Genomic DNA, 26,223 nt, shown 5'->3' with positions numbered 1-26,223 from the left:
TGGTAAGTTCCCCAACAGTAAATCATTATTCTTGCGAGCTTGTTGTTATTGTCGCGGTGGTTGACTACCACTTTATCTTGAAGTTGACCGACATTAGACAAAATGGAATCCGCAGAAGAGAAACGGCGACAAGCCTTCAGAGAAGATGAACAACGCCTGCTTGAAGGACAACCGGTTTACCGGCTTCGGCCAAACGGGACTGTGAGGGAGCTTCGTCATAGGTATGGGAAACAGTGTCTCGACTCCTTTAATCATACTTCCAGGCTAACTTTCTTCGGCCTGGAAGACGCATACACGGACTTCAGCCAACTCCTCCTTCAACACCGGGGATCCAGACCCGGAGCATGAGCAGGTTGCAAAACCAAGGGGATACGAGCTTTCAAAATAATGCTGCTTCGGCCCATCCAACCGTTCCGGCAGCATCGGCTTCTCCGTATGGTGAATGGAGGCCGGATATCGCTTACGGAAGTGAGCTTTGGGTTGAAGGTGAGGGCTTGAGTCGCATTGAGCTTGCGGATAGACGGGTTGCGCGTGCTCGCTTGAGGGTTGAGCATTATGGAAACGCTCCAAACCCCATTTTCCAACAACAGCTGGATGAGGAGATCAGGAAGCGGGAGAAACTCGATGAGAAGGACGAGGAAAACACCAAGCCGATGTGAGTGATGGCAGTGATTCGCCGTGAAGGTATGGTTTCAAGGGACCAGCACTGACAGAACTGATTTCCTAGCTCCACCCTTGCTTCAACCCATATAGAAGCCATCAACAAGCGTCTGGAGCTTCTGCGCGAGGTGCTGGCAAAAAGTGAATCCGAAGCGCAGCGGGTGAATATACAAGCTGCCATTGCGGGTTATGAATCCGGGGCAATTGCGTATTCAAGGTCGTATACCCTCATCTGGGCTGGCCGCATCGTCGACACTTGTCCCGACTACGGCTCGTTCACGACGGACCGTGATGATCGGCTGGATAGGTATGTCGACGAGCATGGACAGGGATGGCTTTGGCACGAGCCACCTCTTGCAACACAAGGGAAATTGCGTGCCAAAAAAGGCACCAGTCTTGAGAACCCGCTCCTGGGACGACTGGACACATATGGTCAAGGCCATTATAACATCAAGATGTATTTCCGCGCGCGCAAGGAGAGGGTCATGCGTGGAGGTAACAAGCGCGCGAAGAAGGCGAAGGCTAAGTTGCGAAAGTTCAGCAACGCCCAACCTGACGAAGATGCCCAAGTGGTCGAGTTGTCTTTGCTCCTCGACTCGGGCGCCACGCTACCCTGTATCAAACCCCAAGACCTTGCCCTCCTTGGCATTGACCCGAAGACATACGCAGCACAAACAGCATCGGAACTTCACCTCGGTGAGGGTACGGTAAGGAGGGCCATATATGAGCTGGATGTTGGGTTCAGGTTCGGCGAGGAAGACTGGGCGTTCCATACGATGCCAGTAATCGTCTTGGAGGGCGAAAGTCGACTAAGCGGCATGCTCCCCTTCAATGTGTGCTACATGTCGAGCGCACCAGGCACATATCGAATGTGGCTTGGCCAGAAACGGCGTGACATCTTGGGAGCAGGCCGGCTACCGGGCCGCATGAAGGCCGGAGGAGTGCACGACGGCGAGGGCCGCAATCCGTTTTACGGAGCTCTTGGAACGCCAGCAAACCGCTTTTGGGCCACGGGAGGTATCGGCCTGAGAGACCGCGATATGTCATCTCGATTTCTCAAGGACCGCAGGGATGAGTATGATGCGGTGATCGAGGAGCCGCCCAAGTCGTTTAGGTTCGAGCATGACCTTGGGTATGGTGAGACTTGGATAGATATTGGATCCTCGTCTGGCGAAGAAGAGGAGGTGGCTGCCAAGGCGACGCCTGTGAGGAAGGGGAAAAAGGCAACGGGAGCAAAGTCTCAGGCGCGTCCAAATTGGCCCACAGATTCCGACCTCCAGGCAAGCATTGAGCGTATTCGACGGCTGAGGAAGGAAATTCAGGGTGCAACTGGTCAGCCTGTGCCAGCGGCGGGTAAGAGGAGGAAGAGGAACTCTGTAATGTTAAGCCTGTGAGATGAAAGCATGAGTCGATGAAATGTGTGGAATGTGACTTGGGGTAATAAATATAGGATATATGAGATGACGTGCGTCGTGATCCAACGCTTTGGTGTTTCGGTGTTTGGACTTTGAAAGTCAAGAGTTCTTTTATCCAATTGGTGAATTGGCTGGGCTCCACTCAGGTCATTGAGGTGCTCCCCCACTTTCCCCGTTCAGGTCCCACGCCGGCGGCGTCAGGGTCGTCTCCACTCTCAGGTCACTTGTTCTCCACTGTGGTAGGTCACTTTGGCGTGCTTCTCCAACTCTCTTTCTTGCCAATAACTTTCAAAGTCAGGTTGACGGAAATTGCCATTGGAGCCTTGGGCCCTCTTTTCCCAATCTGCCCAGCGGGAGATCCCAAGTTCCCTTGAGGTTATCTTGTAAAAGGTTATCTGGGTCATCTGGGTCATCTGGGCAATCTGAGGTTGTCCTGACCTCAGTCGCTGAAAACAAGGCTTTGAGACAACTCTCTTGAAGCAAAGAGACACCAAAGACAGCCCGAGGCATGCAAAGAGACTCTTTTGTCCACTTTGACGCAGGTAACGCAGATCTTGTGTTTCCCACGCTTCCACTTTCCTTTTGCCTTTCCCAGTGTCACCCTCCCAGCAACCCATTGGGCCAACCAAGGCCCGGAACCGTTGCCCATGAGCCCATGTGCCCCAGGATCACCAGGCTAACTGAACCCACTGGACCACCCAGGACCTGGCACTACCGACTTTGCAGCTGTGCAGCACGCTACAGGGGGTCTCGTTTGGACCCGTTTCTCTGGCTCCAGGTGTGTTGCAATCCGGACATCTCCATCTCTTCCTCTCTCTCTCATCTTTGTGTTGAAACTTCTCCCTCCATTTGTTTGTCTTGATTCCTCCTTACCATCCACTCGCTCATTACGACGACAAACATTTGCTCTACGCTATCGCCGGGTCGACAAACCTGCGTCCAGTCAAGCCTGCCCACCCCATACGAACTCTTGTCTTGTAAAGTGGAAGAAGAAGGGACATTGAGAAGCTTGGACCGCGTCGCTCTCTCTCTCTTTCCCCATCTCCTCTCCTCTTTAGAGCCAGATAGTACTCCAATTGGACGTCATTTCCCATTCCTTCGGGGGCAGCTAGCTACTCTTACTTACGCTCCTCTCCCCCGTCCTCTCTGTCGACATTGCTGCATCACTTGTTGTGTTTCTCTCCAAACACCCTTTCCTCTCTTGAATTCTGCTTTGCATCGCATTGTCCGTTACCACGCCGATACATCAAGCATCTGTCCGACACCGTCATCAAACCGTCTGACCATCCGCACCATGTCGTCCAAACCAGATCCGAGCGGAACAAACCAAGCTGCCTCCTCTAAAGGCTTCCAGCTACCCGCCCTTGACTTCAGCTTTGCATCTTTGACCGATGGCACCGATATCCCACCTCCCGAGCCGTCGCCAAAGATAAGGGACGAGGCGCCCAGAACACCAAACGGGGAGGATCTCAAGGCAAAAAGTACAAATGGATGTGGAAATGGGTCGCTGGCCCCGCCCAATGGAAAACCCAGTAGACCACACATATCCTTACCGACTTCGCCTACTTCGTCCACGTCCGGGACCACCAAGCTGTCAGGTGAAGGAGACCACCTCACATCACCCACGACGTCATCGAGTCGCAATGGAAGCATCCGCCGTATGCTCAGTCGACACAAGCTGAGAAGCCCCTACGTCAATGGCGAGGAGACAATTTCCGAAAATGGAGGAGCAGTGTCGTCGGCCCATCAGTTGCAACAGCAGCAGCAGCAGACGACAACAAGTCCTCGACCGCCGTCTAGCAACCGACCGCCGAGCAGCAACAACAATTTTGAAGTCAAGAAGTCGAGGCGGGTCAGTGGGTGGTTTGGCAAGTTGCTAGGAGGAGGCGACAAGAGCTCGACTACCAGGAATAGGCGTGCCAGTATGATGGCCCCCCTCACATCGCCATCTACCCCTGAACCGGTGCCGGTACGACCGCTTACGGAAAATAAGCCCAAGGGCCCGCCGCCTCCAAAGATTCCTGAGCTTAGCGAGCTGAAGTCCATGGATCATAAAGACGGCAGCGGTCTTCTTGGGGACGATTTGTTCAAAGACATAAAATGAGCGGCTCACAACTACGAAGGGGTTGAAGCGCAACAATGCAATGAACGGGGAAGATACGTTCGTGGGCGGAAGCAAATACCTGACTAGACTTTCTACGGAGGAAAAAACGGGCGGGAGGCCAGATAGACGTGGTGGTATCAACATGAGGGAGAGTGATGGCCAAAGGCGGATTGAGACGGGAGGATGTGGCAGAGGATCCAGAGATACCCAAACCCTTTGTCTTCTCTTTTTTTTTCCTTTTTTTTTTTTTTTTTTTTTCACTTCTTTCAACCGGGTCATTGTTCGGGGTTTCCAATCTTCACACATGCATGACGAAACATTTTCTTTCTCTTTGTTTTCAAATCAAAATCTGTTTCTTGAGTAGAGGGCAGGGGGGAGGCTGTCCCGATTTATGCAAGTCATAGCTCCCAAGAGTCAGTAGAGATGTCTTTCTTTCGCATCTGCATGCAGTTGTTTTACCGTGCTTTGAAGAGCATTTCGAGACGTCTCTGGGGTGCATTGAAGATTGTCGATAGATACGGGGGAAGTTGTTGTTTCCGTTCACAAAACATGATGGTAGTGTAGAAGTCTTCCTGGTGGCCACAGGGAGAGGACAATAGGAGAAGTCGCATATAGCAAGTGGTAGATACTCAAATGGTATTACAGAGTGTGATCGAACCGTTAATTCTTTGCATATCACCGTTACCTTTGCCGAATGTGCCTTGCCGGAATGTGCTAAACTACGGTTTTTTCCCCATCACTCAATGAAATCAAGAACAACGCGAGGTCATAGTCTCTTTCGGCCGACTCGGAGCACAGCTGTGCGAGGTAGTAGGTATTACCATAGTATCGCTACGCTCTGACCCCAGCACGACATTACATATTCCACTGTGAAGGAGATAAGTCGTTCCAGGCCTTGAACTCGGCCTATTCGGATCACTTGCTCTTTGAGATGGGTATACTAGGTCGATCTCAGCCTCCCCAATGCCAAGTCATTCTCAGCTTGAGCCAGTTACTCAAGCAGTACTCAGGTTCAGTTTCAGGTTCCGGGTACACGATCAGTCTAAGAAGCTGAAGTAAACCCACCACCAGTTCACTCCGGGGGGTCTCTCAGACTCTTTCAACGCCATTGTACCTACTCAAATCTACAATCCGTATCCCATTCGGGAAGGTGTCCCATCCAATAACAATGTAAGTTACCGCCCGAATCACACCCGTCTCCTTGCAGCTAAAGAGGCGTTCGTAGTACTTCGGGGCTCGATCCCTCTATCGCAATCGCAGATTGGGGGCAGTTGTACATAGGGTTAGGGATACCCTTGCGAACTTTCAAGATTCAGATTCGCCTGGTCAAAGCATGTGGGGAATGATTGAGATGGGTGGTGCAGTGGTCAAAGCTCCTTTACACTACCGAAAGGTAATGCCAAGACTAGACGTCATCGCCAATCCAATTCCACAAGAGGTCCCGTCGGCTCCATCAGACCGAGTGGAACTTTGTAATCGATAAGAGCTCACCAGTTGACGGCCGCGGGAGCTCCGCGATACGGGCGAGCTCGGGAGTTGATACGGGTTGATTGCGACTGCCGAAGCGACAGGATGGAAGCATACTCAGATGGACCGGATGGAATTGGCATGAAGGTTGATGCAGTGTGAACTGAGAGATTGTGAAGCTGGTGACCAATCATTGGTATGAACATAAGCTGAGCTGGATTTCAGCGAGATAGAGAGATATCTGTGACGCAATTATTCATTTCATCTCGAAGCTTACTCAGTGTCTCCAGTTGAAGCTGCTGCTTGCTCGCTGTGAACAGGCAGTCTCCATTTTCTCCATCATTGCGGCCGTCGATCATCTCCTCACTTCAGTTCCGTGGACACCACCGTCCCCGCACCTTTTTCTCAATTTCTACGTTGCCTCGACTCTTTCGCTTTCGGCTCTTCAATCTAGCCTCTGACAACAACCCAAAGACTCTTGATTGAAACTCAGCGTGTCGTGTCAACTTTGAAGGTAGGTAGGTTAAGCGATTGCTATTCCCAATTCCCAATTCCAATCCCAATTCCCCGAAATCCCAAACCGCCACAAAACAAAGCCCAAAGCCAAAGCCAAACAACTAATCTCGGCAAATTTCGAAACAGACGCGAGACCACGCAGACTACCAACTCGAACCTAGCTCCAACGAACAACAACAAAAACCCGAAAAAGCAAGACAATAAAAAGCGAAATGAAGACCACCCTCACCCCTGTCGCCAGGGCCTCCGCCGCCGCCGCCGGCCGAGGACTCTCCGGCTTCAGCGCCCGGAGCCTTCCCTCGACCCTCCTCCTCCGCACCTCCGCCCCGACCGCCTCAAGCCTCGTCTTCCGCCGGCACAAATCCGGTCCCTACGGGTACACCCAGGCCAAAGCGCTAGTCTTTTCGCGCTTCGGCGAGCCCGCCGACGTTTTGTCGGTACACCAACACTCCATCTCGCCCTCTTTGCCCGACGGCTCCGTCCTCGTCCGCGCCGTGGCGGTGCCCGTGAACCCCGCAGACGTGAACACCATCCAGGGCACCTACGGCGTCAAGCCCAAGTTTTCGCCCCTCCTGGGCACGGCCGAGCCGAGCGTGATTCCTGGCAACGAAGGCTGTTTCGAGGTTCTCAGTGTTGGCGGCAACGTGCAGGGACTGAAGAAGGGCGATTGGGTTATCCCTGCTACTACCGGGTTTGGCACGCTGAGGACGCATGCGCTGGTGGAAGATGCTGAGAAGAAGTTGTTTAAAGTGGGCGGGGAGAAGGGGAAGGAGGGGCTGACGCCGTTGCAGGTCGCTACTGTTAGTGTCAATCCCTGCTCCGGGTACAGGATGTTGAGGGATTATGTGGACTTGATCAAGTTGAGCGTGGATGGGTTTGCCAAGGGTACCGCGTCGGGCGGGGCGTGGTTTTTGCAGAACGGAGCGAACAGTGGTGTGGGCCGGGCGGCGATTCAGCTTGGTAAGCTCTGGGGACTGAGGAGTATTAATGTTGTTAGGGAGAGGGAGACGCCTGAGAAGACGGAGGAGTTGAAGAAGGAGCTGCAAGAGCTGGGCGCTACGGTGGTGGTCACCGAGACGGAGTTCTTGGACAGGAGCTTCACGCAGAGGCTGAAGGACGAGTGGACGAATGGTGGCAAGGACCCCTTAATGTTGGGACTGAATTGCGTCGGAGGCAAGAACGCGGCGCAGATTGTCAGGAGTTTGAGCCCCAAGGGTGTGATGGTCACGTATGGTGGCATGAGCAGGCAGAGCTTTCCCTTCCCGACCGGGCCGCAGATCTTCAAGCGGTTGAGGTTTGAAGGGTTCTGGTTGAGCGAGTGGGGCAAGGAGAACCCGGAGGAGAAGAAGAGGATGATTAACGAGATTTTGGAGATGATGCGCGAGGGCAAGTTCAAGGCGGCGCCGGCGCAGGAGGTTACGTGGAACTGGGATACCGAGGAGAAGGTGTTGAAGGATGCTGTGCAGGGCACCCTTGAGGGCTTCAGGAGTGGTAAGGGTGTCTTTGTCTTTGGTGAGACATAAGGAAGTGATGGGTGGTTGATGTGTGTATGATCACAGTATATAGTGATGAGTTTAGAGTTGATTGAACATACGAACGCTTCATGTTACTCCTTTATGCTTACCAAGTCTATGACTATGCAAAAACAAAACACACCTTTATACGTCCACTACGTCCGGAAAGCCTGCATCACCCCATGCAACCGATCAATCATGACCGGCACCAGCGCATTCAAGCTATCCTCCATGATCTTCTCCAAGTTCCTGATCGCCTCCTCCTCGCTCAGCTCCAAGTGGAACCGATCCCTAACCTTGAACACCGCCTTATCCGGCTCCAGCTTGATATCCGGGATATTCGCATCCACCATCAGACTAAACAAATTCAGGATCAAGTTGCTGTTCTTTCTAAGAGCACTGTAAGCCAAGAAGCAGTACTGCTTAAACTGGCGATAGTGCTCCGAGTTGACCCCGCCCATGCAGTCCACCATTTCTTTTGAAAGCTTCATCACGGGCGCAAACGGCTTCGGGTCGCGGCCGAGGATATACCCGAAATCGGCATGGAAGAAGTACCCGTCGGGCGACAAAAGCAGGTTGTCCAAATGTCTGTCGCCGACGCCCAGGATATATGTGATGACGCAGTAGCCCGCGCACGACTTGACAAAGGTGTCGAGCGTCTCCTTGCGCAAGCCCATGGGCCCGTTGCTGTCGGGGTTGTTCTGCTTGAGGTAGGCGAGCGCCGCGTTGTTGCCGTATTTGTTGAGAATGCCCTGGAATGACATGGAGGGCACGAACTGCGAGAGGCCGGCGCTGGTGCTGGTGGCGAGAATCTTGTAGGGCGAGAGCTTGAGGTCCAGATTTTCCTTCTGGAGGAGGTTGTCCATGAGCATGATGATTTGGATGACCAGCTGATCTTGCCGGAGATCGTCGCCGGTTTTGAAGATCAGGGGATATTTGGTCCCCGTGGTGGTTTTGAAGGCCACTTTGATGGGGTGGAGGGAGGATTTGAAGACGATGGTATCTTCCGGGATCACGCCGGTGATCATGACTGATGGGTCCAGTGGGAGCGGGAGCGGCGGGTCAATGGTTACCAGCTCGTTCTTGGAATCGGCCAAAAAGTGCTTGACGCGGTCGGTTCTCCTGGCAATGGACTCGTTCGCCTCCTTGACTTCTCCTGATACTTGTGAAAGGATGCGGATCCACTCGGCTTGTCGTTTGTATGTCTTTCTCTTCTCCTGGCCACCAGGCTGCTTATCGAGCTCGGACATGAAGTCGTAGGCAACCTTGGTGTAGATTTCCCTTGTGTCTTGTCCTTGCTCCGAGCTCCTGTCATCGATTTCTACCATGACATACCAATAGAAATAGTTGCCGAGCGTCAGACTTGACACGGCCCTCGTTATCAAGAACCTGGCCAGGGAACTATCTTGGGATACGTCTTGACGGGACTGTGGCGATATGTGCTCGTACTTTAGTGCCTGAACCAGCTGTAACAAATACAGAAGTAGCTCGTTGTCGTCTGCTTTGCGTAAGCGCTTTACTGCAAAGGCCCTCACTGCTGAGTTGCTAAAAGTTGGGCCGAGTAATTCCAGTGCGTCGTCCACATCAATATCGATCCACTTCTCGAGGACAACTACAGCCGACCTTGCCTCTGACAAGTCAAGCCAGTTGACTGACTTGACAAACTTGGTGAGCGCCTTTTTGTTTCTGGTCAAGTGGTATCGGAACTTCCAGATAAGGTCCTTCTCCTCGGGCGACAGACTGTGGGTCGGCGAATAGGACATGATCTGGTTGAGTTCATCTCTTACTTTGGCGTTTGGTTTCAAGTCCTTATCCAGAATGCCGTTCCTGTGCTGGCTGCGGACAAGTCTTCGGTGCTTACTTTCGGCCGGGTTGTCTCTGGCGCCAACTTCCGGATCGTAAACTCGGATCAAGCGGCCCGTGGAGGTTTCATCGTCGACGTCTATGCGGCTTATGCCCGGTCCAAGCTGAATGTCTGGTGTGGGCTTCATGATGAGACCAGACTGTGAGGACGACAGATGCTGGAGCGATGAGATGGGTGGAGGTGGATATTCATGATCTGCAAAGACAACGGGGAAATCAAATCTGGGCAGCTCAACAGTCAAGAGAAAGTCGGACGGCACTGGGATCGACTTGGACGTATCGGTATTGGTACTGGCGAGAGCTTCCTGTTGTCGCTGGATAGCCTTGAGCCTGAGGGACGATTTGGCCGAACCATATCCGCGCTTTTCGATACCTCTGAAGGCCAGTTGGTCCAGCCAGTCGACACGCGGAATCTCTCCCATCTCATGTTTCTTGAGAAGGTCCATCAAGCGGTCGTACTCTTCGGCATCGTTATCCACTACAGAAGAGGGAGTCCCCTTCTTGCTGGCGCCTATACCGGATCTCCTGGCTATGAAGGCAGGAGTTTCCGTGTCATCGTTGCCGTCTGCTTGTTTATTTCGGTACACAAAACACTGTTGGCGGCCCTTGTATAGCTGGTTGTCCTTGTCGAACAAGGGCAGGGTGGTGCCGCCAAAGGGAACGGCATGGCCGTGAGCACCTTCACCTCCGGTTGGGGAGAGGTCCCAGAGGGTGATGGCCAGACGGGCATTCTCGGGGAGAGTGGAATAGTCGATAGGCAGAGTAAGCCACTCGGTCCATTTGCGTTCATTCCGAAACCACTTGTAAGGTGTTTGGACCGGGACAGTCAGTGGCTTGGATCCGGCCCAGACCTGGACGGTGACATAGAGGTCCGAATGTGGACTATGCGAGTTTTCATTCAGCAGCCATCATTTCGCGTAACAAGGAACAGTTCAGTTGGGTGTACCTTTTGTTAGAGCCAACATGTCGCAAATCAGACCTTTCGAGTAGAGTGCTGAATGGGATAGGCGTCTCCTCCCCCTCCAGACTCATGATGCGAATCGAGACGGGATAGTCAAGCTGGTCGGAGCTCGCAAACGAAAAGGGCTCCATGATGGGCATGGTGTCAGGTATTTTGGGGAGGGACCGTCCCCGAAACTGAAAATGAAGCAATTATGGTATGTCTGAGGTGGTGTAGGAATGGAAGCCAGGCTCAAGTCCCTTGACGGCCTGGGAGATGATGAAACAGGAATTGATAAATGAGATGTTCCGCCGTTGTTCGAATGGATTACGTCCAAGAGTTGGAGGCAACTTCCGCCCACTGTGACCCCGCCGCCTATAGGGCTGGCATGTGCTTCCCGTCAGTGTAACCACCCCACTATGCAACCGCAGTTACAGCGGCCAACAAGGTTCCCCAGGGGCAGCAGCTCCCCACCCCGCGAGTTGGAGAAGATGGAGGTGATCCACCTTATTCTTCAGGAAACAGCGGGGTCCACTTCTGCTCTCCTCCCACTGTAATCGCGTCTTCTCTTTTGCAGACGCGTCTCTTTTTCTCCCGTCTCTCCAACCTTCACTCCCACTTCCACTCTCCAGTATTCGATTCGGTCTTCTTCATCCACCGCTTGCGTTTCCGTTTTTTGCTGGGAAAAGTCGCATTCGTGTACCGTCTATTTACAACAATAGTCGAGATACAGCCAGCACATCTCGTCCAATCCAATACATAGCGACTGACTGGGATCGCTAGCACGCATTACATTACCCTCTCACCCGACGACAAGCATTCCTCAAACGACCGAGACCAATTGGTCCTCAGCTGGATATCGGATAGCTCCCGGGATCTGTCAAGCTAATCGGTGCCTCCACGGCTTATCTCTACGTTCTGTACCTATCACGCAAACCACACCATGTCCGACGAGGATATCTACGATGCCTCTCCTCCAAGAGCCAGAAATCTGGAGGTGAGAAACAAGGGCAAACGGACGTCAGATAGCCATGAAGGCCCCTCGGCAACAAGGCGGCGTGTTAGGGACCCATCGCCGCCCAACCCCGACGCAAATGGCGATCTCGACGAGTATGATCCTGCCCAGTCAATGCAGGAACGGCGGGAGATCCAGAGGAAGCTGCGAGATATGCAGAGGGAAATGAGAGAGAACCCCGATCAGTTCAAAGGCGAAAAAGCAATCAGTTACTTCGAGCAGTCAGACAATCTTATGCGCCATGTCAAGCAGACCAACGAGGCCGCCATTGAAGCTCGCGGTCTAGTCATGGCCGCCGACTTGGTTGCGCGGAGGGCCCAGCGGGAAACAGCAGGCAACATCGGCGGCCTTGATGTCGATGAATTCGTTTCGAAGTGCATCACCTACATGCGTCATGGCCGCGGCTTTGAGGACGATAACGCCCCGGAACTTACCAGCACACAACGCCACAGGAGACGGCCTGCACGTGCCGCTGCCGACTCCGACGACGAAGATGACACAGGCGACGAAGGCGACATGCTAAACTGGACACACCTGGGCCGATATGCTGCCGTTCCTAGCGTACGCAGACCAGCTCTGCCTGGCTTCCTCTCAGGCCCTCTGTCCATCGAGAAGAAAACCCGAAGAATGACACAACGCAGCGCTACCTTCAAGATCAACAGCCTTGTTGAGGTGAGACCGCAGGAGTTGAGGGCCGAGGATCTGAAAAAATCCGACAAGAACGATCTTCCGTCTATTTGCAGGAACATTCTGGGACAACTCGAAAAGAAGCAGATTGAGGCGCAAGATGCCGTGGAGTCTCTCCTCAATAGCCATGAGGTTGACGATCCCGAGCAAGAGTTCCTCATTATGGAAAAGTACGCGCTGCATGAAACAGGAGGCATTGATCTTCTACGCTTTGTAATCAACCCCCGCTCCTTTGGCCAGACGGTCGAAAACATGTTCTACGTGAGCTTCCTGCTACGAGAAGGAGGCATCAAGCTGGAATTCGACTCATATGGTCGTCCATCTCTGTGTACGTTCATCTTGGACTGTTTCATCCCCAACCTTCACTAACACACCTTGACAATAGCCACCCAGTTCAATGCAGACGTGCAAGAAAAGGCCCAAGGAAGACACGGCACCACACGACATCAGGCCATCATGTCGATCGATATGCCCATCTGGCGAGACATCATCAATGCTTACAACATCAAAGAACCCATGATCGAGCACCGAGAGGAGGAAAGCCAGCAAGGTCCAGGGGCACAAGGATGGTATAGCTAAAAGAGGTTATCAGCTACGTCGGGCCTGTGGAGGTAGGAAAGGGTGTGCCAAGCCCTCCTGCGGTATGTTGCCCGCCCACGCCATTGTCCCTAAGCCGTGTCTTTGTCTACCTGTACCCAATAATAGTGATTAGTCGAGATGTTAAGGAGGACTGTAAGTAAGCGAGCACGGCGAGGAAGTGTGCCATACCATGTCAGCCGTTTGTGGCAACCTTATCAGTACAAGGCACAGCCAGAAGCAGCGGCGATTTGCACAGTATGTCTGGTATTTAGGCGAAGAAGCTTCAAATCTATGGAAAAACGAAGGCGTTGGATCAAGACAGTCACGGCAAGCTTCGAGGATCTAGCATTATGTGAGGGCCTCGAGGCTTGAATGGATTCATCAAGGCTTTGACAACCAATATAATGGAGCCCCAAATGGCTGCCTAACTCGACGAGGTGCGTGCCGTTTCTTTGTCGGTGCTTTCGCCCATGTTCGATTCTACGCAGCCGACAAAGCGGCAACTGACCCGTCGAGTCTTTGTCAATGCCGGATTTTTCGAATGTGGTTGAAATGCTTAACTCGCCCGCTTCCGACCAGCTTGAATGGCTTCCTTTGAGCATGCGTACGCCACCACAGCCGACTGCTGGGGGTGGGTGGCAGCGAGTCCTCTCTTTATGCCAGTAAACCTCTTGAGCCGAGGAAAACTCCCAGTTGATGTCTCTGATGTTATTGCTCATCTCTACATTTGCAACATCAAACATCAAGCAAAATTGCACCACCATCAAATTACACAAGGTTTGTTGCTGCACGACGTCCGCTAACAGTCAGGAGTGAGTTTGCGACAAGATGTCCTACCCATCAGGTGGGAATGGCGCCGGAGGTGGGCGATACAACACCCCGGGCCAGTTTGGCAACGATCCGGCCCGTTCTTCAACGCCGGGGGGGCTCAAGAGGAGAAAGGGACAAGATTCCCTACGTGTCGATATGAGCGAACCGGAAAGCCCCATAGCATCTCCAGTGTCAGGCCCGGCTACGACCCGATTTCCAGCCCTGGCTCCGGCTCCGGCTCCGGCTCTTGCTCCTCATCCAGCTGCTAAACGGTATTCATCTACCGGTCGTTATCGGAACATCCCTCCACCTCCGACCTCAAGTGCCATTTCACCTGCGATTTCAGTTGATAAGGAGAAAGTGTTGTTAGTGGAAGAGAGGAAGCGTGCTTGGCGCAAATCGATGGCGGACAGGAGAGCCTCCGACGACGCAGCCCAGGGCCAACCTAAGAATAACCCTCCTCCTCAAAGAAGTTACTGGGAGTCGGGCTCTGGTTGGGATAATGTCGTGGAAGAGGAGAACATTGGGGGTGATCCGGGTATGAGAGTGAAAGCCGGAGGCAATGGAGATTTCAAGGAGGACGAGACGCCGCTGGATGATGACTACGAGAGTGATTGGGAAATCGAGCAAGCCAACAACAACCCGGAACCCCGGAAGCCCCAGTTGATGTTCGAACGGTATGTCGGTGACGGTACCGGCGCCACGAGGGTCGTCAGAGAGATCAAAAAGGCGTACGAGTCAGACGAAGAAAAAGATGAAATCGAAAACACTGAGGACCTCGATGATGATGGCAAGCCTGTGCCTGTGCAAGGCAGAAACGAACTAGGACGCTACCGAGATTTGAACAATCCTTTCACGTTCAACCCCTTCACCAGCCAGGAAGGACATAGGGCGGAGAATCAAGCTTATCTTGAGGAGTATGACCGGTACCGAGACGAAAATAATGGGAAAGTGTACGACATGAAACTCACATACATGCCGTACGATGAGGGATTGATACGCGATATGCGGAACATAATCGCCCAGTTATTCATACACAAGGACCACGCCATAGCACTGTTGGATCAGAGGGTTGATAAGCTCGGTCTGTTGAGGGAGTACATCAAAGCATCAAAAGACGATACAATCATCAAGGCTTTCAGCACCCTGCTGGAATATTTCGACCAGGCAAGCAAAACAAAGATGCAGCTAATGATGGAGTTCCGATCCCTGATGATCAGGGTGGACGATGACAAGCACGAGAAGGAATCCTTGGAGAATCAACTTACTCAGACGGAACAAAAGTTGGAGGATCAAAAGAACTCAGAGGAAGACACGTACAATCAGCTTATGGACGAGAAGAAAGCGAGGGCAGAGGAAGCATATGAGCTTGGGCAACTCCGAAGCTTCAAGGAAGCTGCGGATAAACAACGACATGCAGCGGTGGCCCTGGTCCAAAACATAAGCGATACCAAGATCAAAGCACTGGAAGAAAGAGTCAGCAAGCTTGTACATCTGGAGGAGAAAACGGCCTCCGACAATGAGAACCTCCACAGAATGCAAGCAGCGCTCCAAGAGGCGGAGCAAGTTACAGTTAGCTTGGAGCGAGAAGCTACTCGAAACCAGGACAAAATCAAGCAGGCCGATACCATCACCAAATTCTACGCATCCTTACAGGCAAAGGTGAAGGAGGTCACGGACATCTGTCAAGCGTTGGGCATCGGCTTCAAACGCGGCGGCGACTTGGGCGAAACGATTTCTGCAGCTTTCACCGCAATGATGGATGCGTACGAAGGCGCTGTAGAAGAATCGAATGATGCTGTCAAGGCACAGAAAAAGGCTGAGAGAACGGTGGAAAGATACAAGAAGAAGCGTGGTGAATTGCCTGAGGATCCTTCAGCGTCGACCCTCGCCCTCGACCAGAAGTCCTTGAAAGATCAGCAAGACCGCTGGGAGGCTGAGAAGGTCGCCCTGAACCAGAAAATTGCGGATCTCACCAAGTCTCTCGAAGACATGAACAAGCTGGTCAAGGACGCGAAGTTTCTGGAGGTGGAGAGGGATTCTTTGGTCGATGAACGACAACAGCTGCAAGGGAAGAACAGGACCTTGAACGGAAAGGTCCTGGACCTCCAGGCAAAGTTGGCGAAGAAGATCAAGGAGCTCGAACCCTTGCGGCTGGAAAAGAGGTCTCTGGAAGACGAGTTGGCACGTGTGCGAGCCGACAAGGATGCACTACAGAAGGAGCTTGTTACGACGAAGGAACTGTTAAGAAAGACGGAAGCGGAACTCAACGACAGGGCTTCTCACCGCTCTGAGCCGACTCTCTCGCACCATGACCAGGAAGCTCTGCAAGCTGAAATCGACACCCTGAAGACTAAGTTGGTAAAAGTGGAGAGCGACCTGGCAAGGTCCCAGGAGGAGGAAACTCGTCTGCGCATGTCGAGGGATACTCTGAGGACCGTGAGGGAAACCCTTATGGACAAAGTGGAGAACCTTCAAAAGGATATATCCACGCTGACCCAACAGCTTGCCGATGCCAAAGCAGCGCCAAGTGTCGACGCGAAGATTCATGAGCTGCAAATGGATCTTGAGAGAGCCAAGCGAGAAAAGCGGCAGGTCGAGAGGGATCTGAGTGCTGCCAAACGTAAATCAACTTTATCAGGACTAGAAAAGACCGGAGAATACCTGACCCAAACGCTTGCGATCGAGAATGAGAAGAATGAGTGGTGGAAGGCGAAGAGAGACATGGAGGCAGAGATCAGCAGGCTCAAGAAGGAGCTTGACTTAGCCAAGAGGAATTCCGCTGCACCAACAATCGTCCAGAGCAAACCGGAACCCAACATCACCGAGAGCATCACCCGCGCCGAACAGCTCGTGAAGGAGCAAAAACCTCAAGTTCCGCTGACTGCACGCGATTTCGTCCAAGGATTGGTTGCCAAGTTGAAAGAGGCGCAGGGCCACAAGGACCTGGCTACCTTTGACGGTGTCGTTCGTGAATGCATCGGCCTTCTCAATGGTGTCCTGAAGAAGCCTGTCTATAATGAGAAGGACAAGGAGATGCTTCGGAACCTGCAGAACGACTTGAATGAAGCTCTGAGAAAGGGCAATGAGGACCGCGCACAAAACGTGCGGTTGCAGAGCATCATCGACAAGTACGAAGGCAAAAAGGCAAGCCTTGAGAAGGATGTGAAGGTCCAGAAAGAGGAAATCAAGAGGCTGGAGCAAGATATCAAGGAGAAGAAGACCTCGTTGACGAACAAGCAGCAAGAGAGAGACATGCTCAAGGAAAACTACGAAGAGCAAATCAACAACCTCAATGCTTATCACAAGAAAGCCGCTGATGAGCTGAAGATCAAACACCAAAATGAGCTGACGCAGCTCCTAAATGACAGCGACTTGAAGGAGACCAACCTCGAGCAGAAGCTAGACACGCTCAGACAACAGAATCAGAAAGAGAGGACCAAGCTTGAAGCCGAATATACCACCGCGAAGGTGAAGCTGCAAACGGAGGTTGAGATTCAGCAAACGTTGGTGGCGAAGAAGCGGAAGGAGCTTGCGGAGCTCAAGGACAAGCAAGAGCAGGAGATCAAACAGCTGACAACGAAAAAAGACATTGAGATCGCTACCGTCAGGCAAATCAAGGACGCCGAGATCAATCAGCTCAAGAACCACCATGTGCAAGAAACTCAGAATCTTGACAAGCAGCACAAATCGCGTGTCGAAGAGCTGGAAGAAGAGATATCCAAGATCAAAGAGCAATACAAGAATGACCTGGATTCACTCTCCCGCAACAGTACCAACAAGGACGCTGTCAAGGTGAAGCAGCACGAAAACGATCTCGCCAATCTCAAATCGAAGTACGAAAAGGAAAAGAAGCAGCTCGAGGCCCAACACAAAACCGAGCTCGACAACCTTACGAAGCGGTTCAACGAAAAGAATAAGATTGCTGACCAGTACCAGCAATGTGTCCAAGAGCTGTCGGCTGAGCTCGCAGACAAGAAGATGGCGCTAGCAGAGTCCAAAGAGCAACTTTCGGCAAGTCAAGCTCAACTTACAAAGCTCACAGCGGATCACGGGGTCAAGAGTGACGATTTGCAAGGGAAGCTGAAGTCAGAAATCGCCAGGGTCACAGCTGACTATGAAGGCAAGATCTCGGAGCTCAAGACCAAGCATCAAGGGGAATTTACCAGCCTCAAGGATAGTCACCAAAAGGAAATCAAGAAGATGACAGAGGAACACAAGAAGAAGATCGAGAACCTTGAGCACCGTATCAACGACATCAAGACTGAGCTGAAGCAAGATAGAGCGGAGTTCGATAAGAAGAAAGCTCAGCTCGAGGGCGAGGTTGCAACTCTCCAGGGGAAGGTCGATGACAAGTCTGCCAAACTCAGCGCGAAAGAGGCCGAATTCGACGAACTCAAGAAGCTGAACGAAGCCGAGCTCGCCAAATTGAAGAAGGATGTCGCCGACAATTCTGATTCGTTGCAGAACAAGATCGAAAAACTCAGCGATCTCAAAGGACAGCACAAAACCAAAGTGGCGGACTTCAACAGCCAGATCAGCGAAAAGATGGACCAGTTGCAGAAAGCACAGCATGAACTCAAGCAGTCAAAGGACAGCCTCACCAAGTCTACTGCAGATTACGACGCCAAGATTGCCCTGCTAGAGAAGAGCCTTAAGGAAAAGAAGGATGAGCTGAAGACGAAAGAGGGCACCGCAGCTAGCTCTACGGACCAGAACTCACGCCAGCTCAACAAGCTCAACGACAATGTTAGGGATAAGCAGAAGAAGCTGGATGAGCAACAGGCTGAACTCGACACTCTGAAGAAAAAGCATCAGGCCGAAACCACGGATCTCAACCAGACGATCAAAGACACAAAGGCCAAGCTGAAGCAGAAGGAAGTCGGCCTTGCCGACCTCAAGAAGAAGCACAAGGAACAGCTTGATGCGCTGGAGAAGACTATCGATGAGAAGAAGAAGACTTTGGCTCAAAAGGAAACCGAACTGGAAGACGTGAAGGTCCAGAACCGCCAGAACTTGCAGAATATCAACAGGGAAATCAGCGACAAGGCCACCGAGCTTCTGAAGAAAGATGGCGAGCTTAGGGGCCTCAGGCAGAAGTACGACGAAGCCCAAAAGACGGCCGGTGGAAGTAAGGAGAAGGACCTTGCCATCGCCCAGTACAAGCAAACCATTGCGACCAAGACGAGTGAACTGGACAAGGCAACGAAGGAGATCACGGCTCTTACCAAGGACGTCAATGATCGGAAAGCCCGAATCAAGGACCTTGAGACCAGCGTTTCTAACAAGCGAGCCGACCTGCAGAAGAAGGAGACGGAAACTTCCGATCTCAAACGCCGGCACGAAGACGAGATCAAGAGGCTCAACACTGACCTCAGCAATCAAAAGGCCAAGTTGGCAGCCAAGGAAGCCGAGGTCGCTGCTCTGAAGTCCGGAAACGCATCCAGGCTCAGCAGGGAGATACAAGAGAAGGTGAGCGAGCTGTCGCGGAAGAACCAATTGGTTGGGAACCTACAAGTGCAGCTTGATGATCTCCAGAAGAAGCAAAACGATCTGGTCAGAAAAGGAACCGATGCCACCAAGCTTCAAGCCGACGTCGACGCCCTCAACAAGAAGATCAACGAGAAGAGACAGAAGGTCACGGACCTCGAGGGCAGGGTCAACAAGCTTGAGAGCGACCTCGCGGAAGAGAAGGCGAGAGTGGCCAGGCGCGACAATCAGATAGACAGTCTCCAGGGCAAAGTTGATGCCGAGCAGGGCTCGAAAGAGATGCTGGAGAAAGACATCAAGGATCTCAAGGAGAAGCAGGAGAAGGATGTCGCAAATCTGACCAGCCAGATCGTCGCCAAGAACAAGGAGGTTATGAAATACGAGCGCGATCTCGATTCCCTCAAGGCGGACTACCAGAAGGAAACTGCCAATCTCAAGGATGACATCAAGAAGAAGGAGAAGGAGCTGGCGGAGATCCAGACGACCAACAAGCAACTCAATGCCGATATCAAGGAAAAGGAGGCCACACTGAAGACTTCCCAAAGCAGAGCCAATGATCTCAACTGGGAGGTCCAACAGAAGAAAGATCAGATCAAGGACCTTGAGATTCAGAACGCCAAGCTCCAGACTGACATCGACAACAAGAAAGCCGAGATTGAAAAAATCAAAGAGGAGAGGAAGAATCTCAACATCGAGGCGGACAAGAGCTTTGCCAGGGTTCAAGGTCTGGATGCCAAGCTCAAAGAGCTCAGCGGCAACTCGGAAGAGAAGGAGACCCAGATGAAGCAATACCAAGCCGACCTCGCGAAGAAGGCGGAGACCGAAGCCCGCCTCAAACAGCTCGAGCGTGACCTCGCCGCTAAATCGGAGTCACTGGCGGATTACGAGAAGAAGTACAAGCGGGCCAACATGGATGCCAACAACTACCGCGCCTCGTTGGCGCACACGCAAGAAGAAGTTGCGAAGCTGGAAAAGGATCTCAAATTGGCCAAGAGCGATGTGCAGTACTGGGAAGACCAGAAGTTCCAGAACCAAGAGGAGGCTGAGAAGGTGCAAGAACAGGTCGACAAGTTGAAGAAGGAGGTCGAGGACAAGAACAAGATCGTTGCCGACCACGAGAAGGAAATCCAGACACTCAAGGACACCGCCAAGCGGCTCTCTAGCGATCTCGTAGCTAAGAAGGCCGAGCTGGAGGACGCCAAGGACCAAGTCACTCAACTCACGCAGGACAACAAGGACCAATGGGTCGTGGTCGACAAGAAAGATGGTGAGATCAAGAAGTTGCAGGGCCAGGTTTCGGATCTGAATGCCCAGATGATGGGCAAGGGAGAGGAGCTGGTGAAGAAGGGCGAAGACATCAAGAAGCTCCGGGATGAGATCAAGAAATACCAGACGGAGATCGGTGAACATGAAAGTACTCTGGAAGGCACGATGGCCGAAATCGAAAGGCTGTCGGACGACAACAAGAAGCTTACTGACGAAACCAGCAGCTGCAAGGACAAGCTGAAGCAATCCCAATCCGAAGTTGATAGCCTCAACAAGGACATCAAAGACATGAACGGCACTAAGGACACGCTTGACAATGATGCCAAAGCTAAGGAGAGCATGTTAGCGAACAAGAACAAGGACATCCAATCCCTCAAGGAAAACATCAACAGGTTGAACCAGGAGATCAGCACCAAGGATGCCACCTTGGGCGACAAGGGAGAGGTAATCGATCAGCTCAAGGACGACATCAAGAAGCTTAACGGTGACATCAAGACGGCCAACAGCACCATCGACACGCTCAAGAAGGAGGTCAAGAACAAAGATGCCAGCCTGGCTCAAAAGACGAAGGACGTCGGCGCCAAAGACGCCGAGCTTGCCAAATTGAAGGCAGAAATTGCTTCCAAAGACGCTGCCCTGGCTAAAACGACGGATGAAGACAAGACCTTCGAAAAGAACGTCCAGACGCTTACCGACCAGGCCATGGGTTTGAATCAGGACGTCGCCGCCAAAAAAGCCCAGCTCGAAAAGGACAAGGCCACGATTTCGAAACTCAACAACGACATCTTTGCGCTCAGATCCGACTACACAAAGCTGAAGCAGGACCTCAATGCCAGGGACGAAAGTCTGAAATATAAGAAAACTCAAAACGAGGCCAAAGACGCTAGGCTCGCCAAACTGGAGGGCGAGCTCCAAGCCAAGGAGGCTGACCTGGCCAAGAAGACCGAGGAAGCCAACGCTCTGGAAAAGGACGTCAAGAAGCTGACTGACGAGGCCACGGAGTTGAAGAAAGATGTCACTACCAAGGATGCCCAACTCGCGCAGGACAAGACCAACGTCGACAAGCTTGAGAAGGACATCGCGAGTCTCAATGCCGATGTGACAAAGTTGAGGCAGGAGCTCACTGCCAAGGATACCAGTCTGAAGCAAAAGACGGGTGAAATTGGCAATAAAGACGTCGACCTTGCCGAATTGCGGGACAAGCTCCGTATTAAAGAGGCTGACCTGGCGAAGAAGACTGATGAAGTCAAGGGGTTGAAGCAAGATGTCACCAGCAGAGATACCCAACTCGCCCAAGACAAGGACGCGATCTCCAAGCTTGAGAAGGACCTTGCGAAGTTGAAGCAAGATCTCAGCACCAAGGAGGCTGGTCTGGCGCAGAAGACGGGCGAGATTGGTTCGAAGGACGCTGAGCTTGCTAAGCTGCGGGAGCAGATTCGTGCTAAAGAGGCTGACCTGGCAAAGAAGACTGAGGAGGTGAAGGGGTTAAATCAAGATGTTGCCACTAAAGATGGCCAGCTTGCGCAAGACAGAGCGAACATCGAGAAGTTGGAGAAGGATGTAAAGGGTCTCGCGGCCGACATCGCGAAGTTGAAGGAAGATGCGGCTGCCAAGGACAAGAGCTTGGTTCAAAAGACCGAGGCAGTCGAGCACCTCAAAGCAGATATCAGCGATCTCAACAGCGAGGTCGCAAAGCTGAAGAAGGAAGGTGTCGACAAGGATGCCGAAATCCAAGGCAAGGAGAAGGAACTCGCCACTCTTCGCAAGGAGATCCGCGAGCTTAACAACCAGGCCAAGCAGTCTGCCCAAGATTCCAAGAAGTCCGCCAAAGATCTCGCTAACAGAGATGCTCTTCTGAAAGAGAAGAACCAAATCTTTGGGCTCCAGCAAGAAATCCAGAAGCTCAAGGATACCGCCGAGGAGCTGGACCAGACTAGCAAGACTCGGGACAGTACGTTTTCCAAGAAGAACGAGGAAGTGGGTAAGCTCAGGGAGCAAATCAAACAGCTCGAAAATGAAGCCAGCGGCCTGCAGAAGGAGAAGGAGACGCTTGGTCAGACGATCAGTTCCAAAGACGGTTCTTTGAAGAAGAAGGAGGAGGAGATTTCTGGCCTTGAGAAAGAAATCAAGCAACTCCGGACTCAAGCTGACATTCTCACGAAGGAGAAGGACTTGGGACAAACCATTGGCGAGCGAGATGCTTCCTTAAAGCAAGCGAACAGGGATATCGACGAGCTCAATGGTAACATCAAGACACTTGAAGAGAAGGCAGCCGAACTCACGAAGCTGAACGCTGGAAAGGACCAAACTATCGGCGAAAGGGAGGCTTCCCTCAAGAAAGCAAACCAGGATATCGATAACCTCAAGGGAGGCGCCAAGAAGCTGGAGGGTCAGGCCGCTGCACTTGAAGAAGAAAATGCCAAGTTAGGCCAGACCATCGGCGCCCACGAGACTTCTCTGCTCGCCAAGGACCAGGAAATCAAAACTCTGACGGCAACTATCCAGCAACTTACGTCCGAAGCCAAGGAGCTCAACGCCAGTATCGAAAAGCTCACCAACGACATCAGCAGCCAGAACAAGACCCTTGCGCAAAGGGAGGCGAACATCCAGGCCCTTGAGAAGAACATCCAGGAACTGACTGCTGAAAAGACGCGACTCGAGAACAACGCCAAGGAGATGAGCCAAAATACCAGCGCCAAAGACGCCAACTTGATCGCAAAAAACAACGAGATCAAGAAGCTGAACGAGGAAATTAAGCGTCTCACGGCCGAATCCGCCAAGTTCAAGAACGAAGCCGCCGGTCTGAACCAAGACATCTCGTCTAAGGACGCTGATCTGGCCAAGAAGATGGAAGAGATCAACGATTTTCGAGCTGAAATGGCGAAGCTCAACGAGGCTCTCGACACCGGGGACATTTCGCTGAAGCAAAATGCCGACGAGATCAAAAAGCTCAAATCTGACGTCCAGCGGCTCACCGACGAAACTGTCAAGCTCAACAAGGACACCGTGAAGTTGAAGGAGGACAATAAGAGCTGGCAGGAGATGGTGGATCAACACCAGACGGAGATTAACAAGCTGAATGATAGTATCAGGAAAACAGAGGAGGAAATCAAGCGCAAGGAAAAGCTGTTGGCGACAAGACAGGGGGAGATTAATAGACTCAAGGCCGAGGTGGCGGGTCTGAAGAAGGATGTTGCCGAGAAGGACAAGCAGCTGAAGGATCGCGATGGCGAACTTAGCAATCTCAAGAAAAGTATCGCCGCCAAGGAAACTTCTCTGGAAAAGCTCGAGAAGGAGAAGACTGCTCTCGAGAAGAAAGTGGAGGATCTTGAAGGAGAAGTTCTTTGCCGGAGGAGATCATTGGACCTCCGCGAGGCTAAGATCCTAGATCTTACCAACTCCGAAAACGCAGCCAGAATCGAGCTGGAAAAGCAGAAATCCAGAAACAAGAGCCTCGAAGATATCAACATCGGCCTGCGAAACCGTGCCCTTAACGAGGGCGACTCGCTCGACCGGCTAGGCGTCAAGGTCACGGATCTGAATGCTCAGTTGTTCCAGAACGAGAACGAGCTGGCCAGCTTGCGCGAAGAGCGGGACGGTCTTCAGGCCGATATCCAAAACCTGACCAAGGCGCTCAGGGACGAAGGCGCCAACGTTGCACAGCGCAACGAGGATATCGAGCAGCTGAAGCAGGAACTCACCGCCAAACAATCCGCTCTCGACGCGAAACAGGCAGCCATCCAAGACCTCCAGTCCGCCATCGAAACCCTCGAGTCGGAACTCGATTCCTACAAATCCCAACTCGCAGAGCGCCAAAATGCCTACGACTCACTCACCCAGTCCAGCACCACCTCGCAAGAAGAACTCGCCCGCCGCGCCGCGGAAACACAGGCCCGCCTCATAGCCTGCGAAGCCGAGATCGCCTCGCTTCAGTCCGTCATCACCGACCTGAACGCGGACATCACCACGAAGAAGTCGCAAATCGCAGAAAACGAAGAGCGCATCGAAAACCTCCTCCGCGAAGCGGGGACTAACGAGGCGCAACTGGCGCGCATGAAGAACACCATTGCCGAGCTGCAAGAGGAGCAGGAGAACCACCAAAGGTTGTTGGAGGATTACAAGACCCGTCTGGCGGCAGCTGCAGCCGCGTCTTCTTCAGGTTCGGATATAGCATCAGATACGTCATACGATGATTGCGGCGAGCCGCTTGTCACCAAGCTGTCGGCGGATGGGAGCGAGAGGTTGGTGAGGGTGATTGATGATTTCATGGAGATGATTCCGATGCCTGTGGGGAGCAGCGTGAGCGCGTTGAGTCAGGAGCAGCTGGATCGGTTGTTGGGAGAAGCGAGGAGAGCGTTGCAGGAGGGAGAGACGAATGGAGGAGCAGACGATAAGGAGAGGGTGGTGGTTAGGCAGACGATGAAGAGGGAGTTGGCGGAGCAGAGGAGGAAGCAAGATAAGTTGGAACGGATGATTGATGGGTTGGAGAAGGAGTTTAATGGACGGGCTGCTTCCTCTTCCGGTAAAGGGTCGGCTGAGGATGCAGTTGCTGCGCAGAGGACTCATATGGAGTTGATGGATCGATTCAGGGAGTGGTTGGCTTGGAGCCGTGGAAGGACGAGGTTGCTTGAGAGGGATCTGGATCTGGATGAGACGCGCCAGAGACGGGTGGTGGAGAAGCAAGTGACCAAGACGCTGGTAAACTTGGAGGTTGCAAGGTTGCCGGAACGAAGAGGAGAGAAGTTGTGCTTCTGCGCTTTGATGAAGTTCTTTGCGCCGAGTGTTGTGAGGAAGATTACGAACCAAGGGCCGACGTGTCTGGATTGCCAGAGACCAAAGAAGGCGCAACAACTTGCCTCTTCTACAAAGACGTCTCAGCATCAGCCCGTCGTACTATCGTCGATGTACCACGGCCACAACCACCAACACTTCCCTGAAGTCCAGACAGCGCTCTGCTATATCATGACGGCGATGCTCTGGTTCGCCATGTTGGTCTGTATCCAACCCTACCACTTTGTTACCGTGGGCGTCTCCGGCATGCTCACTATCCTGCGGCTGCCGCAGTTTCTGTTCAGCTGGGCCAAGTATTATAGCCAAGTTGCCGTCAGACGGTATCGTCACCAGGATGAGTCCAGAACCAAGAGTAAGAAGATGCCAACGCCAACAACGGATATCTACGCCGGCTTACAAAGACCGGCGTTCGGCATCCCGTCCTGGCTCACGGCCTCATCGCTCGTCGGCTTCACCGTCACCCTCCTTTTTGTGGGCATGACGCTGACATACTACGCCATCTTGCAAGAGAGGCGAGTGTGGATAAATGCCAATGACTGGAGGGGACCGTACTTGCGCAGCTTGATCGGGAGAGAACCGTATCCGGGTTGGTCGCCTATGAAGGTTGATCATCGGTTCTGGTTTGAGCCACCGCTGGAGTTCCTGTTGGGATTGATGAATGATTATGTGGTACATCCTCTTTTGTTTGGGAGTGACTATGGGGGAAGCGCATGGAGGAATGGGACGGGGGTGTATGATGCCGATGGGACACCGTTGATGATTAGGAGAACATGAGGAGGATTTGGATGAATTCGGGATATACAGGTTAAGGTTTGCGGGATAGAAGATGTTTTGTTTCTCTGGCGCTAAAGGGGTATCTTTTACCGTATTTTCTGTTGTTTCTCTAGTGTACTTGTCTTTCTTTTTTTGTTATGTTTTGGATATCTTACCTAGGGGTTAATGGAGTTGATTAATGCTTTGGAAATCTGAATGGCTGTTACCGGCCTCACTGGTGTGCTCTCACATGAACTCCTGAAGATCGATAAAGGAGTCGTCGTAGAACTGAGACACTTCCACATGGAACAGTCCCTTGAAATGTAACCTCGCGGAGCGGAGATTGAGAACTA

At 52.4% G+C, this 26,223-nt stretch overlaps 6 protein-coding genes across 6 annotated transcripts; 5 read left to right on the top strand and 1 right to left on the bottom strand.

The window, feature by feature from the left end:
• Window positions 1–145: 145 nt before the first annotated feature.
• Window positions 146–2,097, top strand: SMAC4_01334 (uncharacterized protein; the record flags this gene model as incomplete). The annotated part of the gene is made up of 3 exons (XM_003352451.2): window positions 146–201; window positions 287–655; window positions 728–2,097. 3 exons carry the CDS (start codon window positions 146–148, stop codon window positions 2,052–2,054), a joined length of 1,752 nt encoding a protein of 583 aa, XP_003352499.1. The 3' UTR covers window positions 2,055–2,097.
• Window positions 2,098–3,369: 1,272 nt separating this feature from the next.
• On the top strand, window positions 3,370–4,179 carry SMAC4_01335 (uncharacterized protein; the record flags this gene model as incomplete). Its single annotated transcript, XM_003352452.1, has 1 exon — window positions 3,370–4,179. One exon carries the CDS (start codon window positions 3,370–3,372, stop codon window positions 4,177–4,179), a length of 810 nt encoding a protein of 269 aa, XP_003352500.1.
• A 1,714-nt stretch (window positions 4,180–5,893) lies between these two features.
• Window positions 5,894–7,722, top strand: SMAC4_01336 (uncharacterized protein). Its single transcript, XM_003352453.2, has 2 exons — window positions 5,894–6,160; window positions 6,289–7,722. Exon 2 carries the CDS (start codon window positions 6,375–6,377, stop codon window positions 7,683–7,685), a length of 1,311 nt encoding a protein of 436 aa, XP_003352501.1. The 5' UTR covers window positions 5,894–6,160; window positions 6,289–6,374; the 3' UTR covers window positions 7,686–7,722.
• A 26-nt stretch (window positions 7,723–7,748) lies between these two features.
• Window positions 7,749–10,779, bottom strand: SMAC4_01337 (uncharacterized protein). The gene is made up of 2 exons (XM_003352454.2): window positions 10,486–10,779; window positions 7,749–10,421 (listed from the first exon to the last, which is right to left on the bottom strand). The coding sequence occupies exons 1-2, from the start codon at window positions 10,638–10,640 to the stop codon at window positions 7,832–7,834; spliced, it is 2,745 nt and encodes a 914-aa protein (XP_003352502.1). The 5' UTR covers window positions 10,641–10,779; the 3' UTR covers window positions 7,749–7,831.
• Window positions 10,780–11,022: 243 nt separating this feature from the next.
• SMAC4_01338 (uncharacterized protein) lies at window positions 11,023–13,180 on the top strand. Its single transcript, XM_003352455.2, has 2 exons — window positions 11,023–12,509; window positions 12,567–13,180. The coding sequence occupies exons 1-2, from the start codon at window positions 11,423–11,425 to the stop codon at window positions 12,758–12,760; spliced, it is 1,281 nt and encodes a 426-aa protein (XP_003352503.1). The 5' UTR covers window positions 11,023–11,422; the 3' UTR covers window positions 12,761–13,180.
• A 408-nt stretch (window positions 13,181–13,588) lies between these two features.
• Window positions 13,589–26,076, top strand: SMAC4_01339 (uncharacterized protein; the record flags this gene model as incomplete). The annotated part of the gene is made up of 2 exons (XM_003352456.2): window positions 13,589–23,084; window positions 23,139–26,076. 2 exons carry the CDS (start codon window positions 13,589–13,591, stop codon window positions 25,889–25,891), a joined length of 12,249 nt encoding a protein of 4,082 aa, XP_003352504.2. The 3' UTR covers window positions 25,892–26,076.
• Between the last annotated feature and the right edge of the window lie 147 nt (window positions 26,077–26,223).

Source organism: Sordaria macrospora, chromosome 1 (genome assembly GCF_033870435.1).
Source record: "Sordaria macrospora chromosome 1, complete sequence".
NCBI lineage: Eukaryota > Fungi > Ascomycota > Sordariomycetes > Sordariales > Sordariaceae > Sordaria > Sordaria macrospora.
This window is presented reverse-complemented; position numbering and strand designations above follow the sequence as displayed.

Excerpts from the sequence above, each read along its gene's own strand:
- SMAC4_01336 (XM_003352453.2), top strand. The coding sequence starts at position 6,375 with ATGAAGACCACCCTCACCCCTGTCGCCAGGGCCTCCGCCGCCGCCGCC.
- SMAC4_01337 (XM_003352454.2), bottom strand. The coding sequence starts at position 10,640 with ATGCCCATCATGGAGCCCTTTTCGTTTGCGAGCTCCGACCAGCTTGAC. Across the intron at positions 10,422-10,485 it reads CATGTTGGCTCTAACAAAAG|TCCACATTCGGACCTCTATG; the intron begins GTACACCCAACT and ends AAACTCGCATAG.
- SMAC4_01338 (XM_003352455.2), top strand. The coding sequence starts at position 11,423 with ATGTCCGACGAGGATATCTACGATGCCTCTCCTCCAAGAGCCAGAAAT. Across the intron at positions 12,510-12,566 it reads ATATGGTCGTCCATCTCTGT|CCACCCAGTTCAATGCAGAC; the intron begins GTACGTTCATCT and ends CCTTGACAATAG.